The sequence below is a fragment of the Perna viridis genome, chromosome 8, assembly GCF_037379345.1.
Source record: "Perna viridis isolate PV_CMFRI_1.1 ecotype Kerala chromosome 8, ASM3737934v1, whole genome shotgun sequence".
Lineage (NCBI taxonomy): Eukaryota > Metazoa > Mollusca > Bivalvia > Mytilida > Mytilidae > Perna > Perna viridis.
Genome location: NC_142452.1, coordinates 9,541,358 through 9,559,872, shown reverse-complemented (window position 1 = coordinate 9,559,872; position 18,515 = coordinate 9,541,358). Strand labels below are relative to the sequence as shown.

At 31.6% G+C, this 18,515-nt stretch overlaps 2 protein-coding genes across 4 annotated transcripts in view; one reads left to right on the top strand and one right to left on the bottom strand.

Annotated features, from left to right (window-relative positions):
* The window catches only part of LOC148609237 (doublecortin domain-containing protein 1-like), a 33,830-nt gene extending 25,971 nt beyond the window's left edge, over positions 1-7,859 (bottom strand). For both annotated transcript variants that reach the window (XM_088542940.1, XM_088542941.1), the window contains exons 1-8: positions 7,736-7,859; positions 4,784-4,954; positions 4,114-4,377; positions 3,324-3,415; positions 2,126-2,247; positions 1,400-1,562; positions 742-847; positions 441-540 (exon numbers count right to left, since the gene is read on the bottom strand). In XM_088542940.1, coding sequence (XP_088399066.1) covers positions 441-540; positions 742-847; positions 1,400-1,562; positions 2,126-2,247; positions 3,324-3,415; positions 4,114-4,377; positions 4,784-4,953 — 1,017 coding nt within the window. In that variant the 5' untranslated portion in view covers position 4,954; positions 7,736-7,859. The remainder of the gene's footprint in view (positions 1-440; positions 541-741; positions 848-1,399; positions 1,563-2,125; positions 2,248-3,323; positions 3,416-4,113; positions 4,378-4,783; positions 4,955-7,735) is intronic.
* Positions 7,860-13,218: 5,359 nt separating this feature from the next.
* Positions 13,219-18,515, top strand: part of LOC148609236 (AP-2 complex subunit alpha-2-like) — a 39,144-nt gene continuing 33,847 nt past the window's right edge. Inside the window, exons 1-2 of one of the 2 annotated variants that reach the window (XM_088596154.1) lie at positions 13,219-13,358; positions 15,138-15,224. In XM_088596154.1, coding sequence (XP_088452280.1) covers positions 15,161-15,224 — 64 coding nt within the window. In that variant the 5' untranslated portion in view covers positions 13,219-13,358; positions 15,138-15,160. Of the gene's footprint in view, positions 13,359-13,841; positions 13,956-15,137; positions 15,225-18,515 lie in introns of those variants that run through there. The other variant, XM_088596155.1, reaches the window with a different exon arrangement.

The window sequence follows — 18,515 nt, the reverse complement described above, 5'->3', positions numbered from 1 at the left end:
TAAGATAAAATGATGAAAAAGATATCATATATGTATGGAACAGAGATTCATACTTAGAGTAAAGTCAAGCATATTTTGCTACTTCGTGGACAGGTAATTTGTGAATATTGCAGAAAAAAAAAACATTTTATTGAACAAAATGTCTGTTTTCTATTTATTTTGGCTTCTTCATATTTGGATTACACCAGTGCATCATAATACTTAAAAGTGTTTTAAGATCATTCATAACTTAACTTTTTAGACATGTGACTCTAAATATGAGTACATTTCTCATGGAACAGACACAATAATTTTGTGCCTGAAAGATTTATAATGTCAAATGTCTTTTAACCTCCAAAATTTGCATAGTACCTTTTTTCCCTCTAAAATTGTATAATGAAAATAGAGTTCATTTTTACATTATCAATGGGTCTGAATTTTTAGACTAAAACTACACTTACTTCCTCAATATTGTTTAGGTCAGCAACAACTTCCACAGGTTCTGTGGCAATACCATTCTTATATACAACAATCCTAACTCTGTTGTTCTCGATAAGTTTCCTACATAAACAATGTCAAAATGTTAATATGTGATCAATTCCTTTTTAGGACCTAAAATATTACCAAGTAACATCATTGCTTAGAACCATACGCTTAATATTAATTTATGCACAAAATTTACCTAAAAATACATTATCCTTACAACAGTATATACCATGAATAAGTTTTTTTTTTAAGTTATGAACTTAATTAATATCTTACTTCATTCTCTTTGACATTTTGGCTTTCCTGGTTCTAACTCTACCTTCATCTGGTAGCAATAAGCCTGACATGGTCCATTTAGCTCCCTCAGTAATCAAAATGTTGCCTACAGAATAGGACATATATAAATATATTCTCAATTTTCATGAGCCAGTACTAAATAATGTCACGCTTATATGGTTTGGTTGTATGCTTCAATTTAAACAAAGAAAATCATGTTGACTAAAGCTTTGAATAACATACCATATGGAAGGTTATTTTGGCAGGCATAAAATTTGACAATCTAAGGGAAATTTGAGGTAAATAAAAAAATTGGCATTTCTAATTTTACTGGATGCTAGAGCTCAGAGTTAATATTTGAGGAAATGTATTTTTGGTGTTTTCATGCCAAAATTAGTTAGAATTTATCATGATAGATCTAAGTATCAAATAACTCATCAAGGGAAAAATATTAATAACTATATATACATATTATGATATATAAAAATGAAAAAAAAAAAACAATTTCAAAAGGTCAGACACTGTAAATTCTTATACTAATATATATATTTATACTATAGACTGCATAACAATATTAAGAAATAAATTCACAGTTTTATAAGGTAATTAAACTTTCACTGGAATACTTCCAAAGACAAAATTAGTATTGTAATCTTACGTTTAACATTAGCTAAGGGATCTTTGTAGTTTTCTCCACAAGATACATAAACCTCTCCATCTAAAGGTATGTCTTCAGCATCGAATATCTCTTCTCCTCCCTCCAGAAATACTCTCCTGGCTGCAAAAGGTAATCCTAGCTTATCTGTACAACACTCCAGGAACTGGAAAGAGAAGTGTACATGTACATTATTTAACAAGTTTAGATATTTTGATAAGTTAGCCATCAATGAAAGATACTTATCCCACACTGCAAAAGTATACTTGGGTTTTGGACCTTTTTTTAAAAATTTTGTAAGCATAACTGTAATTCATATGACTGATAACTCAACATACGAAAAAAAAAGTAATCATGAAATAAAGAAGGTATAACATGTAAGAGGATGAATTTACAATGTACAGAGACCTTATGAATGGATATGTCACTTATCTTAAGTTATGTGGTGTCTTCATGGTCTTAGGTCCCAGTAGACTCTGGCTGACTTGTCTGCAGGCCCAGTTTTCTCTATATTTGTACAATTGAAACTGCTTGGCCATTTCTCCTACATTTTTGTGTAAAGAGAAAGCCTAAATAGTTCTGACTGATAGTTGAACAATCAATCACTAACCATCACTTCCTGTCAGACTAAAATCAGACTCGGAGTGGTTCTTAAGTCAAACTTAATTTGTAATTTGTATAGATCACCATTATGTAGACTTTGCCCTCTTTTACATTGTATATACTTACAATTTTCATGGTTGGAGCAGCAAGTCTGGCAAATCGTTCTTTACTTCCATTTTTAAATGCTGTCACTCTAATGGTCAAAGGCTGCTTCTTGTATTGAGACTTAATTTTACGACCAGAGAAAGCTGAAAGAGGAAAATTACATTTAGCTGACAGTAGTACATGACAAATGGTTTCTATATGTTTACCATAACATGTATTTAGATGGAAAAGAATCAGTTAAAAAATCAAAAATAAACATTTTGTACAATATAATGTTGCAATTACACAACAAACTGACAAAAAAGGGAAGTCCACAACTGGAAGTGTTGAATACACTTAAAAAAATAGAGTCATAATGGTAAAATCCTGAATAAAGAAAAAAAAACAAATTCTGTTTTTAAATGCAAAAATCGTGTCTGTGTTATGAAAGTACAGGGATTTCAATAACTTTTATTTCAACAGGAGAAATTAAGTTTTGAACAAGTAAAATTACATTTTTTTCTGCTTAAGTTCTATTACAAAATCATATTTTAACAGGTGATTTCATTGAAATGAAGCAGTGAAAATTCACCAGATGCCTCCTCTTATTAAAAACCCTGATATAATGTATTGTTTAATGTTTATTGTAAATAATAAGAACTTTGATTAGAAAAAAAAGCATAATGTATGACTTTTTAAATTAGATAATGCTTAGTGGCTTACTGAGTATTTGAAATAAAAAGAGAATGTGGACTGAGTATTTCTGTGCTCTTGTTCTTCCATAATTTTGTTAATATCTCTGACATGGCCTATCTTTAGTTTTTGTTAAAATGTATTGAACTAAACCATGAAATTTGGTATCTAAAAATGACACAAAACAGACACGCACAGTCCTTTTTGAAAAATATATTTTGAAAAAATAGATGGAAGAACCTTAAATCAAATACTTCTATGAAATTCAGTCTTTGATTCTGATTAATTTCATGTGATGTCTTCAACAAATTTATTCAATGTATAATGCATTGATTGATAAAAGTCTCTTGACATTAACCAGAAATTCAAATCAACTTATTTTCTAGTGTAATACCTTACAAATGCTTAATATTCAAACAATGTAAGTAAACTTAGTTACCTCATTACTTGTCAGACCAATTCTAATTAAAATTAGACCTACTTATTGTTACAGGTAGCAACTATACTATATTAATAAGAGGGTACATTCTAATTAGGGTGTACATACCTGATCCAAATGATCTTCCTGACCATGGCCTGTTGGCTCGACCATAAAACCAAGACAGATTAGATGTAGCTGACATTGGCCTGCTGCTTGTTCTGTAATGAATTATATAGAAAATGTAAATCAACTATATCTGTCACAGAAACTAGACAATAAGTAAGTAAGTAAGTAAGTAAACTTTATTTAGAGTCGGCACATATATACATTTTAACAAATCAACACGAGCTCTTATGAGCTCTTTAACCGACAATATTTACTTATAGTACTCCCATGGAGTATAAATATTATCAATAATGAATCACTGGTCATAGACTAGCTATTCTACTTTTACAATAATTATCACATATTTCTAGAATTCAATGTCTCATTAAACTAAACAAATCATATTTCCATACCAGCATTGAAGGCCTCATGGGTTTTTAATAAGTTTTAAGTCAATCAGTTTCCTCAAGGGAGATAAGTAATCAATTATTTGACAATTGCCTTTGTACAAACTATATTAAATTCAATATTACAAATGCACAAAACAAATGTCTACAAAACACCACTTAGCTTTCATACATTTACATTTGAGGGAATACAAATGTAATATGGAACATTAAATTGAAGTCACTAAAATTTGAGTCCAGGATGCTGGTTCACTTTAGTTTGTTTATATTACCACTTAACTTTTTGAGTTAAGAAAATCGGTTTGGTTGCAGTTTAAATTGATCATTGAAAAAGTTGAATGTTGTTGATATTACTAAATACAAAATGTACATCAGACATACATTTAAGAAAAAAATCAACAAACCCATAGCGTTTAACAGGAGCACTAAGTGGGCGTCCTTTCAACTTAGCTTGTGATGAGGTTGTCATTGTAGTGGCTGTGACAGTTGTCTTCTCCCTGGGTGTAGCAGGATCCCATAAATTAGGGTCAGCAATAAATTTAGCATCAATTTTCGGTTTGTTTCCTGATGGAGGTCGTGCTGGGAGTGTAGCTGACATAGGTCGTCTCTTACTGTATCTATAATCTGAAGCGGATGACACTCTCTGGGCATACGGAGACCTTGGAACACTTAATATTTAATTATATCAAATCAGTATTTCAGAAAGAACATTACTCTCTAAAGTACTAGAAGTTTTTAAGTACATCAGAGTAAAAGGTCCTAGACTTTTTCAAGTTTCAAATCAATGGTTCACTTTAGGAAGGTCAAAGTCCACATGACATAATCCATAATAAGGTTTGAAAGTCTCCAGTATATGAAAAATAAAAAAATCTTAAGTCAGAAATTGAGGGTTCTAGACCCTGGACCAGCACTAATTTGAACCTTTGATGTTTTTCAAGACATATTACAAATACACAACCTGTTGTATCTGAGAAGATTTGAATTGATAAATTACAGATATACTTATTTAAAGAACATGAAAATGCAAACATTCATTTTTAATCAACACATACAAATGAAACACAAAAATCTTACTCTTTCTTCTTTCTCATTTCTCCCTTCGTTTTTCTCAGTTCCTCAAGATACTGTGCTATCAATAGGTCTTCATAACTAACCATATCAGAACTACTTCTTGCAAATTGTACAGTTAGTCCCTGCTCCTTTGGCAGATGAATCTTAGGGGGATCATCTTTTCTTTTTGACATTCTATTAAAAATAAGAGTATGAATAATAGTTCCAGTAGTTGATATTTCATAAAAGGAATAAAATATTATGATCTTCATGTGCTATAAATGATAAGTGTGCATGTACCTTAGGCTGTTAGCTTAAAGTCTGTGTCTTATGAAGTTTAATCAGGGCTAGTGAAATTACCATTTTATTTATAAGTAAAAGTTTGTTTGCAACAAAAAAATGTGAAATATGTGGTTAAGCCTGGTAGCTAGAAAAGAGTTTGCACAATCCAATAATGAGCTGATAAAAGAATTTAACAATCAAGCTAGAAACTTAATGCCAATTTATACAAACAATTTTTTTGGGTTTTTTTTTTGGCACAGTTTTAATGAAAACTCACACAGCTGCATGTTTACACAATCAAAGTTTAATGATAAAAAAGTATCAAATGAGTGGAAAATATATCATGCACTTGTTATGCAGTTTTTTATATTACATTCAAGATTTGTCAAAGTTTTGACACAGGTGTATACATAGATGGTCATGCATGCAAAAACTTAGTGAGAGAAAATTTTAAAAGGTTTTGTTGGTATTCTTTAATTGTCTAAATATACCTTTAGGCAAATACTGTATCTTACATCTCATATAAAATAATGAGAGTGCTACTGTATTTTAACTACATTTGGTTTTAAGAAGCTTTTGATGTAGAATTACATATAGTTATGTTGCATTTGACTGAATAAGAAAAAAATGGCTGTTAATTTTTTTTAAATTTTTGTAAAACAAAGGGGCGCTGTACTCATCAACTTGGTGAGCTTTTAATATTCGTTGTATGCTTAATACTGGTTATAAGAAAAATAACTGGGTAGAAATGATTTAATCTGTTGGACAGCATTGTATATTTTTACACTGTAAATAAAGCATTTTTGTTTTCTGAATTAAAATGTACCTTTTTTATTACTCTTATTTTATTTTATATGCTTCCATTGTTAAGCAAAAGTTCTTTCATAACAGATGTTTCAAATTCATAAAAGAAATACAAATAGAATTAATTAACAGAATAAATGTTTATATAGAGTAGAAATTACCAGTAAAAGCAAGCACTACTGAGAGCTTCACAGTACTTGAAATTTCATTTTACCCTTATAAGCAGCTCTTTAAGTCTTTTTAAGTTTAAGCGGGTCTGATTATTACTTTGTACAGATTACGGAAACATAAGAGTTCTCAACAGATAGTTAAAATAGTTTACACACCAAAGCTGGATTATCAGATTTAATTGAAACTTAAAATATGGTGATTTTTATTCCCAGAATTTTTTTTATTTGTCTATTTCTACAACACTGTCACATCATGGTTTTAAGTATAGTTAGTTACTGTAATTCTTTAGTATTGTACTGATGTATTCATGCCATAACCACGTATTGTAAATGCGTTAGTGCAAATTATTTAATAAATATTGTCTATTATCATAACATGTGACATAAATAAACTTTGATGAAACTGACAGTATAAAATCCGAAAAATACAGATAATGTTTACCCTTCTTACATGTATCTTAGAAAAGCTATATATAACACAATCAGAGCTATATAGTGGATTTATCTACATCAAAGTTACTATGAATATTTGGTTTACAAAACAAGTTCATGCCAAAATTTCAATAGGAGTTAAGTACATGCATCTAGTGTTTAATGTCTCAGTTCATTAGGAATGAACTATTACACAAAAATTGTTCACTAAGAAATAAATGTTTGACTTTAATGAGTAGTGATATTGCTTCAGATTTTAGACTTTGGTTTACAAAAACATTGTGGTTATTTCCTCATGAAGGTACATGTATTTGATGTAAAATAATGTCATAAGCTTGGAAGCACTGAAAGCCTGATTTCAGTCTGACAGGAAGTCATGTCTTTCTGAGTTACCCATAGGATGTTAAGAATTTTCTTATCTTCTCCACTAAAAAGCATTTAGTAAAATTTATCTTAAATGTACAGAAATTCATCTAAAAATTCTTTATACAGACACTTGAAAAACCTTTGTCCAAGCAAAACATTACATCAGGTTACACTGAAGCTTCAAAACTGGTAAAAATGTGGGCTAGAAAAAGATTAAAAAGATGTTTATCTTATTTTTCAAAAAAGCTACTTTCAGTTGGAAGGATCTACAAAACCCTGTAATCTACAACATATACACCAAACCTGGAACAGTTCTTTACGATAATTTGATTAATATTTGGAATGCCCTGTGCCTTCTCCCATTAATGAAAAATTCCTAAACAAACTTTATAAAATGATAAGTGGCATGAAGTTTAATTTATCAAAAAGGGTACATGATACTTTTGCTTAAGACTTAACTCACACTTAGTTAAGGCTATTGCCACAATTACTCATATTAATTGTCAATAATTATTTAAATGCAAATAATTTTTCTTATCCAACATGCCATTAGAGTAAGCCTTTCTGGCATAAGCCATAAAGTCTGAAGTAAAAAAAAATAATACCAGTCTCACAACAAGTGTCAATTGAATAAGTGACAAGGGCATCAAGGCTATCTAGAAAAAGCAAGATTTTAAAATATATAACTTTATTTCAATGACGACCTCTAAATGGTAATTTCTGCCTTATATTAGTACTTATTGTAGAAAATTGAAAAAAAAAATTTACATGTATAAGTTAAAATTGCCTTAGGCCAGAATTGGTCAGTTTTGACGGGCACCTGCAATGACTGCATGTTAAATAACAATCTTTAACCAGACATTGAAATCATTTTCTATGGTGTGGCAACACAGCTTTGTCATTCAGCTGCTTTACAACTTACTTTAATCAATTCAATGTTGTTAGCGGTGCATTTAATTCCCACTTAGTCGACAATTGCTGATATTCGGCCTTTCCAGTTTATTTACACTCGTCGGCCATTTTAGAAATATTTAGACATCTCCAAGGTGATGACGTAAAATGGACAACACAGAAATTAAACACGGATCGGTCCTCGGATGACCAACTCGTCACATAAATCTGTCGATACCTTGGACAATTTTACAAAGAATCTTTTTTTTTCAAATACCCGCCGAAACAAGTTTTTTTGGCAATTTGGGATGGTTTATCTTGTCAATTATTGGCCAATGCTTTAAGACATAGCTTTGCCGAGCACAGCATGATACGACCACCTTGAACATTTCACGATATTGGTTTGGGCACACTTTTGCATACAAAGATTTGTCTGCTTTAAAATTGCTCATGTAATACATCAATATTTGATCCATATACCTCAAAGAATCATCAAAATCAAATAAACAATTCAAAAGTCCAAGAGAGATCATAATCATTTTGCGGTAGTCGTCTATACAATTATCGCATTTTGCTCGAGTACATAAAAACGTCAAGACCAATTTTGACGATTTTGTAGACTTGCTACAAGTCTCTCTGTAATAAATATGTTATTTGATTAAATATCAGCTGGATAGTGAATAAATATTTGACAGTAATGATATTTAATCAAATAATATTTATTACACAGAAAGACTTGTGGCAAGTGTAACGATTTTGCAGAAATCTTCGAGTGTATGGAAGAGCCTCAATAAACGATCCACAAATGGGTTCCGTCTGATAAAAAAAAGATGACCGTTAGTGCTATCTAAGCTTTTGCAAGATTGTCCGATTTTCAAATATAACTCATTTAAAATCACAGGGGCTGATGGCATTTCTGTACTCTTACAAATCCTAAAAAAGAGGTGCAGGAAAGAGCACTCGGTTTTGTGTATGATGATATGTCAAGAACATACGAACTTTTGCCGGAATGCCTCTCTGCATATTAGACACCAAAACGGAATGGCTGCATGTTGAAACTTTAAAAATCCTGAATAATTTATTACCTGAATATTTTCACTTGAAAAAATACTAGATATCTCACAAGTAAAAACCAGTACATATGGTAAGAAAAGTGTTCGATTTGCTGCTGCCACGTACTATATGAAACCATTTCAGGACGGGAAATAGTTTCTCATTTTTTTGAGTCCTAGTTGCTCATTTACTTGCTCAGTCGTTACTTTATATGTATTATTTTGGTTATTTTATGTTCTTTGTTGTGTTTTTCTGTTTTCCATGTCTGGTCTTTGTCCCTGGATTATATTCTTTTGATTTGCGTTAGAATCTTGGTTCTCTTGATTATTCTTTAACTAGTAATTCTCCGTCTAATTTTGAGATTTTATCGTATTGATCATGATCAAGTATTTATATCTGATAATCTCTAGAAATAACCATCAAAGTGTTTATAAAATTTGTCTTCTTAATATATTGAAAGGTCAATTCACCATGGAAAAATGGCAGGAAAGTTTTCCAGCACCCTTTCCTTATATAAACAGTCAAAAAGATATATAGCTACGTCACATATGCTTCAAGATCAATAGCCTTTCAATTTTTTTCTAGATGTATTGAATATATTTGAGGCAAAATAGTCCAAGTTAAGAATTATAATGTGCCATTCATTGCCTGATTGTTATACAGAATGGTACTTAAAAGCTTAGTCCGATCCTGGAATGGCTCAGAATGACGTTGTTCTGCTTGCAAATAGCTTTTGTTGGCATATCTTGTTAGCTCACCTGGCCAAAGTTTTTTTAAAACTCTTCTCGTCTGACACTGATTGACCAATTGGAACCAAACTTGGTATGAATGTTCATTGGGGTATCCTGCATAGAAATAATGTGGTGATTTTTGATCCGTCAAAAAACTTGGCCGTTGTTACTTAAAATATAACAAAGGGGTCAGACAGTAGTTTTTCGCTTATACCTCCAAAACCGTTAGGTTTAGCTAAATTTTGACGTAGTAAAAGTGTTCAGCATGTTGAGATCTATCTGTGGTCAAATTTTCATTTTTATCTGTGAAGCCATGTTGGAGTTATTGCCCATTTTCGACGTTTTTTTTTTAATTTTTTTTAATGTTATTTCTTTCATGCAAAAATCTTCGCATATAACTCCAAAACCGTTAGTCAAATTCCGACTAGGATAAACGTGTTCAGCATGATGAGATCTTACAGTGGTCAAATTTTCGTTTTAGTCCATTGTGCCATAGGGATCAGACAGTAGTTTTTCGCATATATCTTCAAAACCGTTAGGTTTAAGTTCAATTCTTTTAATGGCTGAAATGATCCTTATTATAAGGGACAAAAGTTGCCAGATGACTCCTTGTAAGAGTTATTGCTCTTGAAAGGGGAAACATGGCGTTTTTTGTTTTTTTTTTTTACAGTTTTCAGCCACTATCTTGGAAACTATGATAGATAGAAAGAAACTTTCAATTTCTGAATTGATCCTGATGATAAGTCCTATCAAAGTCATCTTGGGTCAAAATTGTTGGACAACTTCTTGTGAAATTTATTGCCTTTGAAAGGCAAAATTCAACAAGGTGAGCGATTCAGGCTCCGTGAGCCTCTTGATTTATATTATCTAAGTAGGTACTGTAAAGGGCTCTAATTATTGCGCTTTCTGTTTTAGTTTAGTTTAAACATATTTTATTCAGCAATAATACAATTTCAATAATTATACAATCAATACAATAATTATATGACAAGGAATCGAAAACAACAGAGCTTATGCAAAGTCCGTCGCCTTAAAACAAAGACGTATTGAATTAACGCAGTATGTTGGCCCGCTCACAATCTTTTTTTTGAAAAAATATGTTTTAATATAGAATATTATATATTAAAAAAAAGAAACAGAAGATTGAAATGCATTATAGGTACAATGGTTGTATTTAGGTGTTCACAAACCTTTAACTGTCTATTATATACTTTTGCCCATTTGTAAAAAGCTGTCTATTTTGGTCTAAAGTTAGAGCATCTGACCCATGAAGCAAGATTCTGGATGGTAATGGAACAGGAAGATCAGGGGGAAATAAAATCGATTCTCAAATGGCTGCATGTTTATTACAGGGAAGTAGTAATGTGTTGTCTTTTCCGATTGACCGCATATACAGTTTGGGTTATCTATAAAGTTTCGCGTAAATAAATGCGCATTCAAAGAACTGCTGTCCACAAGCTTCCTGTTTTATTGCCAATCTATGTACATTTGTATTTATGTATCGTGTTGTACATGTGTGTTCATTCGATTAAAAGCTCACTAGAGCTTATGTTGTCTGTTATTAATAATGTACACAATTCTAATCCCATCACACCAAAGAACCAGAAAATATCACTCCTTCACCTTCAGACATATCTACACTACTAAAGATTCTTACAGGTTATATATTTTATATTACTCATTGGAACGTACTACCTATTGCAGTTGCCCATTCTACTTCCGTAGACATCTTCAAAGATACAAAACAGGTAGCCAATATTTTTAACAACTAATCCGTATATCAGTGCGTTTCGCAAGGGACATGGGTACCAGACCATTCTATTAAGACTGCTGGAGGTTTGGAGAGAGGTACTAGATAACAAGTACTATTTGGCAGCTGTTCTCATGGACCTCTCTAAGGCTTTGAGTTCGTACCATACGAAATTATAGTGGATAAATTCCTTTCATATTGTATAACGCCACATGCTGTCTCTTTACTGAAATCTTATCCGACTGGTAGAAAACAGCATATTAAACTCGGAAACATTTTTAGCAGTTGAGCTGGCATTGAGGGTACTACAAGACTCTATATTGGGTCCCCTCCTTTTTACTGATTTTTAAACGCTATTTTTACTTCATAAAATATGGATCACTCTTTAACTATGCGGAAGATAATACTCTGTCATTTTCAAGTCCGAACTATGGAAATATTATATCAACCCTTGAAATTGAGTCAATGACATATCAATTGATAGAATAGTTTAAAATGAACAAAACCCAGACAAATCCTGTCAAGTTTCAATTAATATGAGTTGGAAAAAAAAATTTTGGCATGAATCCAACAATTGAGGTCCAAATTCAAAATTAAGTTGTAAAAAATGGTCAAATTTTTAGGTATAAATATTACTATCAGCTGAAATTTGACTTCCATATTATTAATGTATATAGAAGTGCAGCTCAGCAACTTTTAAAACGATTGGACCCATTTCGTTCCAGGATAAATAAAATTACAATTTTTCATGCATATAATCATTCTTAGCTATTTAAATCTTTGCCCATTTGCTTGGAATTTTTGCTCGGAAACTAACACCAAAAATTTTGAGAAAGTGCAGGAACGAGCACTCCGCTTCGTTTATGATGATTACATCTCGTAATATTTGGATTTATTACATAGAGTTCAGCTGCCTTCTCTACAGATCCGTCGCATCAGAAAATGACACTATTAAAATATTCAAAATCTCAATTAACTTATCTCAAATTTGTCTCAATAACCTAGCCAATAAAAATAAATCAAATCGATCTTTTAGGTACCGCAATATTTTGGATATCTCATGGGTAATATAAGAACTTCTTCTTTTGTAAATAAAATCATTTCGGTATGCAGCTCTTGTATTATGGAACAGCTTGCTGAAGATATCAGGACTGAAAATAGCTTCTCATAATAAATTTAAAAGTCTGATTCAGTCCTGGATTGGCTCAAGAAGTAGATGTAGTGCATGCAAGTTGTCATATTTTTATCTCTGCTTTTTTATTTCTTTATTTTGGCTTGTATTTATTTTAATTGTACTGCTTTAATAGCTTGGATGCTATGCTAAATTATGTGCTTTTAAATTATTCATATGTGCATGAACATTTTTTATGATATGTGTATGTTATTTATATCCAAAGAAAAGCTTGTGAGATCTTATGTTTGTATGTTATAATAATGCCGAATCAAAATAAAGTTCACAATGTCTATGTCGATGTCTACAGCTTTCATATGCTGTTCTCTCCTCTCATTTACTCGTTATTTCCTGTACCTAGTTTTAACCACAAATATCTACTGCTACTTTTTCTTTGTAAATAAGTTTAATTGTTAACACTCACTAGGTAAGTAAGTATTTTTTACTTAAAGTCGGGTTAATGAGTACACGTACATGTATGTAGTAAGTAATCACCTGAACTTTATTGAAAAACTAGAAGAAAAAGAAGAAGGAGAAGGAGAAATGCATCGGTCCTAAATACCAATGAAAATACAACACGTACGACTGTATAGTGGGCCGAAATAACACTAAGTAGCACAGGTCTGTCGATCCCAATTTCGATTCGATCACATAATTGATTTCGTTTATTTTTTTATATTGTTTATTGATCGTAGGTTAAGGAAAATATTTTCTTAAAAAAATAATGACAGATACTTTGATATGCTTAACTTATGTATCTGTCTTATTATGAAAATACGAAACGAACGCACAAATTGAAAGTGGAAGTGGGTGTCTTCATTGCCTCGATTTGGCAACAGACAAGCAAATGGCGGACATGTATAGCTGATGATACCCCTCCAAAAGTTTTGTTTATATTTTCCAACTAACGTAGCTAGAATATCACACTATTCCAGGTTGCAAACAAAAGGTAGAACAAAGTGTTTTTGCATGTCTATATCATGATATTGTTTTCAAATCACGTGGCAGTTTCTTATGAGAAAACCGGTATGGCTTTAGTAAAGTATAGTCATGAATGTGTGTACAGGTATATAAACTTTCAGGCTTATCGGTGAGACACTAAGAATTACATGGCTGAATTCTCACTGCCTGTAAGTCTTGTAATTGCTGCTATAAATGTTACCAAACATATTGTACCGAAGCCTAGATGTCAACTTTATAAACATAAATTAATAAAAAGAAATAATAAATGCTGGGCTGTATATAGGAAGTACATGTTTTAGTTTCAGAATACACCTTATTTTCCTCTGCACTGTATATTTTAGAAATAAGAGATGTGAGAGTAAAAATAACAACACATTTCTGAACCTTTTTCTGTTTTTTTTTATCATCCTTCAGGATCAAAATACCTGAAGTCACTGGTCCATGTCTGGAACTTCTCTACAACATATGCATTGGAGTTTGAGATTGTACAGAGTCCACATGATGAAAGCATCAAAGAAAATACAATGAAAACCAATAATTGACCAACAAACTCAAACTTAAAAAACTTTGAAAAGCAATGACGGTATTTTTAATGTTTAAAAATCAACAAAACCTTCTGAAAGCAAACAAAAAAATGTTCAAGAAAAAACAAAACTTCAATGTAAATATGCTTTTTATTTCCCAAGAACCTTTAAATTCCCAATTGAGTTTGTTAAAAAAAAAAAGAAAATAATTTTAAAGTTTGACAATGATGTTGATTAGACAAGTCACCACATAATGAGGTAAACAGAAAAGTGTGACACAGATTTTGATTCTGATATTCAGAAAAGCGAACATCAGAATGAATCCATGGAACTCTTATTAGAGGAGATTTAAGAAGTCTGCGAAAATCGATAAAAAAGTAAAATTGTGATTGTGTATTGAGCGTTATGTTGACCATTGTGATTGGATAAAACCATTTGTCCAAATCACTGAACAGCAATATGCAAATGATAACCATATTGTATGATACATTGAAAATCCATTAGCCATTGATGAAAATATTTGTAGTAACAATATGTAAAATGAAGACATAAAGGAATACCATCCACCAATGCTCTAATGATAACAAAATATGTAGTTCTAATCTGTCAATTACTAAATAATTTCACCTTGACTGTGAGCAAAATGAAGCAACATGCAAAGTGTGCACTTTCAAACAATTTTACCTGGATGTTGTGACATAAATAGTTCAATCACACCACCAGTCATCCTAATGTCTTTCAAAAAAGACCTGAAGAAAGATACAAATTTTATTTTTTTCCCCATAATGCAAAATTGTATAAAAAATGTTTTAAGCTCCCGTAACCATTTATGATTATTTATTTGATTAAAATAAAGTGATGTATTGGATCCATTCATCAAGTCCACTAAAATGTTTACATTTCTTGTTTGTATGCAAATCAGGTATTTCACTGAAACCATGGCATCAATTCCGACCATTTATAAAAAAAGATGTCTTAATTTGCCAAGCTTGTGTATTGATCTTTGACATCTTGAAACAGTTTATCGAGCAGATTAAAACCAAAGGATAAGTGATAATTTTTTTCACCTTTTAAATTGACTTTAAATTTTTTAAATTTAAAAATCTAGAAACTCATTGTGTTGATGTATACTGCACACCCCCCTCCTGGAATAAAGAAAAAGTTGAAAAAAGTGCCAATACTTTCACTTAAAATAATGCAATATGTATTTTATCAGGCCTTTATTAGATTTTGTATTTCAGGATTTTAGGAAAAGCATACCACCATGCCAGCAGTCAAAGGAGATGGCATGCGAGGCTTGGCCGTATTCATTTCTGATATCAGAAATTGTAAGTATTGCTGTATATTAGTTTTATTTTATATTCTCATTTATAGTACATGTAGGTACATTGTATATGTTTTGTAATATGTCTCTAGAAAGAAACCAATGTCTGGAAGGGGAACATGTACAGTATGCATATATGTAAGGATCCTCATTTTAGTTTCCCCATTCATTTATTCATTATTTCTTCCCTTTCTGAGTGGGTTTTGTAAACCAGGAAGTTTGGTTCCCAACAAAGAGGAAATTTCCATTTGTTCTTATGATAGAGTTGTCTAGTCAATGAGTTCAAGAATCTACGAACTGAAAGTTGTGACATAAACCACGAAAATTGGTACCCACGGATAAAAGTACTTTAACAGTATTCAACATTAGATAACATTAGATATAATGTGGCCCTGACTGATTTAAGTGTATGTAACTTTGGCTTTGAATATCTTTCATTCTGTAAAAATATTGGCTAGAGTTCCCAGTACATTTTTGTACATTAGAACTATACAGTGTACATAAACTTAAAATTTGAAAGACTGACCTATAGAGTTAAATCTAAAGCAAAGTAGCATGTTGCGGAGCCATGCCCTTTATTCAGAACGCCATTCCCTTTTTTCAGGATGCCATGCCCTTTTCCAACACTCCAAATGCCCTTTTTGGTCGGGAAAATGTGCCCCTGTTAGAATTTTAGACCTCTCGAAACCACGAAACTTCGTCGCCATTTTTGTTGTTTACCTAACATGGTTTTTAGGTCAAATTTGACACAAAACCCTTTTTTGTCAAAATTACCTAAAACTCTGATATCAAACCCCTAATTTGTGTTTCAGTCACATTTCTTTAATTAAAAAAGTCATAAATCTGACAATAGGTGTTAATTGCTGTTTAAACTGGTAAGGGTACGTTTAATGATAGGTAAATAATCTCGGAGAAGCAATCAGCTGATCAGGGTTTGACAATTAGAAAATGAATCCCGATTGGATCTACCACAATTTTATGAACATCCAATCATTTTCTAAATTAAATTCTACTCCACAATTAATTTGACAATACTTTCATTTTAACAGGTCTTAAATTTGTAGAACCACGTGTGTAAACAAATTATAAAATTATCATTTTTAATACAAAATAGGTTACCTCCTCTGCAGTCTTCACATTTCCTGAAATTTCAACAATGCATTATTTCTCCTGAAAGTTTTGTTTGCAATAGTTAAAAGAAATACTGTTCCTATTAAATTATGATGATTTTGGAAATTCAGTATCAACATTCTTGAATATTTGTTACATTTCCTCATATACTGCACCTAATGAAAAGTAGGAGTTGCCCAAGTTTCCCTCTATCTGTACTCAAGAAATTGTGCAGCATAATGTTGTCACATATTCCACTTTAGACTAATTTAGTCCCAAAATACTTGCTGAACTTTAGAAATCCAGTTCACAACATGCAAACTAACTCCCCTTCTACTGACATTAATGGAAAGAAGGAAACATGTGTTTAATGTATAAATTTTCAAATAGTAGAAATCCCATGGGGATTTTCAAAAGTTGGTAGGTATGTGACTTTCTCAAAAAATAAGTTTTAGTTAAAATAAAAAAGTGTTTTAATTCAGATGTGTCTTGGATTTTTTAAATTGTATCACATATCACTTGAGTATTCATACATGTATCAGAGCTCATACGTTATGCCAGAGCTTGCCGAAACTACGCAGACTTTGTATTGCACTAGAATTCTAACAAATAGGCTTCTGGAGCAGGGTTATGTTGCTACAAGATTGAAGTTGTCACTACAGAAGTTTTATGGTCGTCACCATGAACTCCTGGATCGCTACGGTGTATCCATCTGAGCCAATAAAACTGACTTGTTCCAGGGTTCTTGTTAAGGCACGTACACGCGTCCTGGATGCATGAAAACTTGCTGGACGCGCCTAGTTTAAACATCGTGTGTCCACGGGACACGTTCTCACAATATCAACTGCATCCTGACATGAGTAATTTATTTAAAAATCATTAAAACTATCCTTAAAATCGTGACAAAATCACTTTTTTTTGACAACCCGGACAACCAGAAGTTTACAAAGTTAATTACTGGAGATGTTCATCATACGATTTTTTTACCAAACAAAGTTAAGTTACGAAGTTACCAAATAATTTCAATCTCATTTCTTTAATTAGAAGAGTCATAAATCTGATAAAAGGTGTTAATTGCTGTCTAAACAGGTAAGGGTACGTTTTATGACATAAATAATCTCCAGGGAGCAATCAGCTGACTATGGTTTGACAATTGGAAAATGAATCCTGTTTGGATATACCACTATTTTGTGAACATCCAAACATTTTTCTAAAGATTAATTTGTAGTTCACAATTAATTTGAAATACTGTCATTTCAGCAGGTCTCAAATTTGTAGAACCACCTGTGTAAACAAAATTTAAAGTTATCACTTTTTATACAAAATGAGTTACCTCCCCTGGAGTCTTCACATTTCCTGTAATTTCAACAGTGCATTGTTTTCCCCATAAGTTTTGTTTGCAATAATTATAAGAAATACTATTCCTATTAAATCGTGATGATTTTGGAAATTCAGTATCAACATTCTTGAATGTTTGTTACATTTCCTCATAGGCTGCACCTCATTGTATGCATTTAATGAAAAGTAATAGTTGCCCAACTTCCCTTAGACTTATAATCAGGAAACTACAACGAATACAGCAAAACACCATTTCATAATCCTTATTAGGCTTTATTTTGAAATATATAAATAAAAAATAAAAACACTCTCAATTAGGCCTTCATTGATATATAATTCAACAGGAAAAAAGAAATTTTGCTCAATGAAATGAATTTGAATGTAAATGATTTTTCTCATTTATTTTTTTTTTTTTGAATTTGATAAAACGTATGAATTTTAATCAGACCTAGAATCAAACACAAAAAAGGGGGCCTACAAACTTCAGTGCATGCATATGTTATTAAGCTGAAAAAGGCACTATAATGCTATTGTGATTGTCTCATTCAAACATTACTACAGTAAAACCCATGCAATTTGCAAGATATATCCTGAAAATATTGGTTCATAGATTGTTCTGCATAAAAACCTCCATGGGAATTTTTCAAAGTTGGCAGGTATGTTAGTATTATAAATGTACTTACATGTAGATACATGGAACTAATTACATGTTATGTATTGAGTTGTGTCATGAAACCAGTAAACAGAATAAGTTTGTTTTCAAATTAAAAAAAAAGATGCTGAGTTTACTCTTCAAAATTTAATATGGATGACATGCATAATTGCGGTGAGATATGGTTTTGTCCGA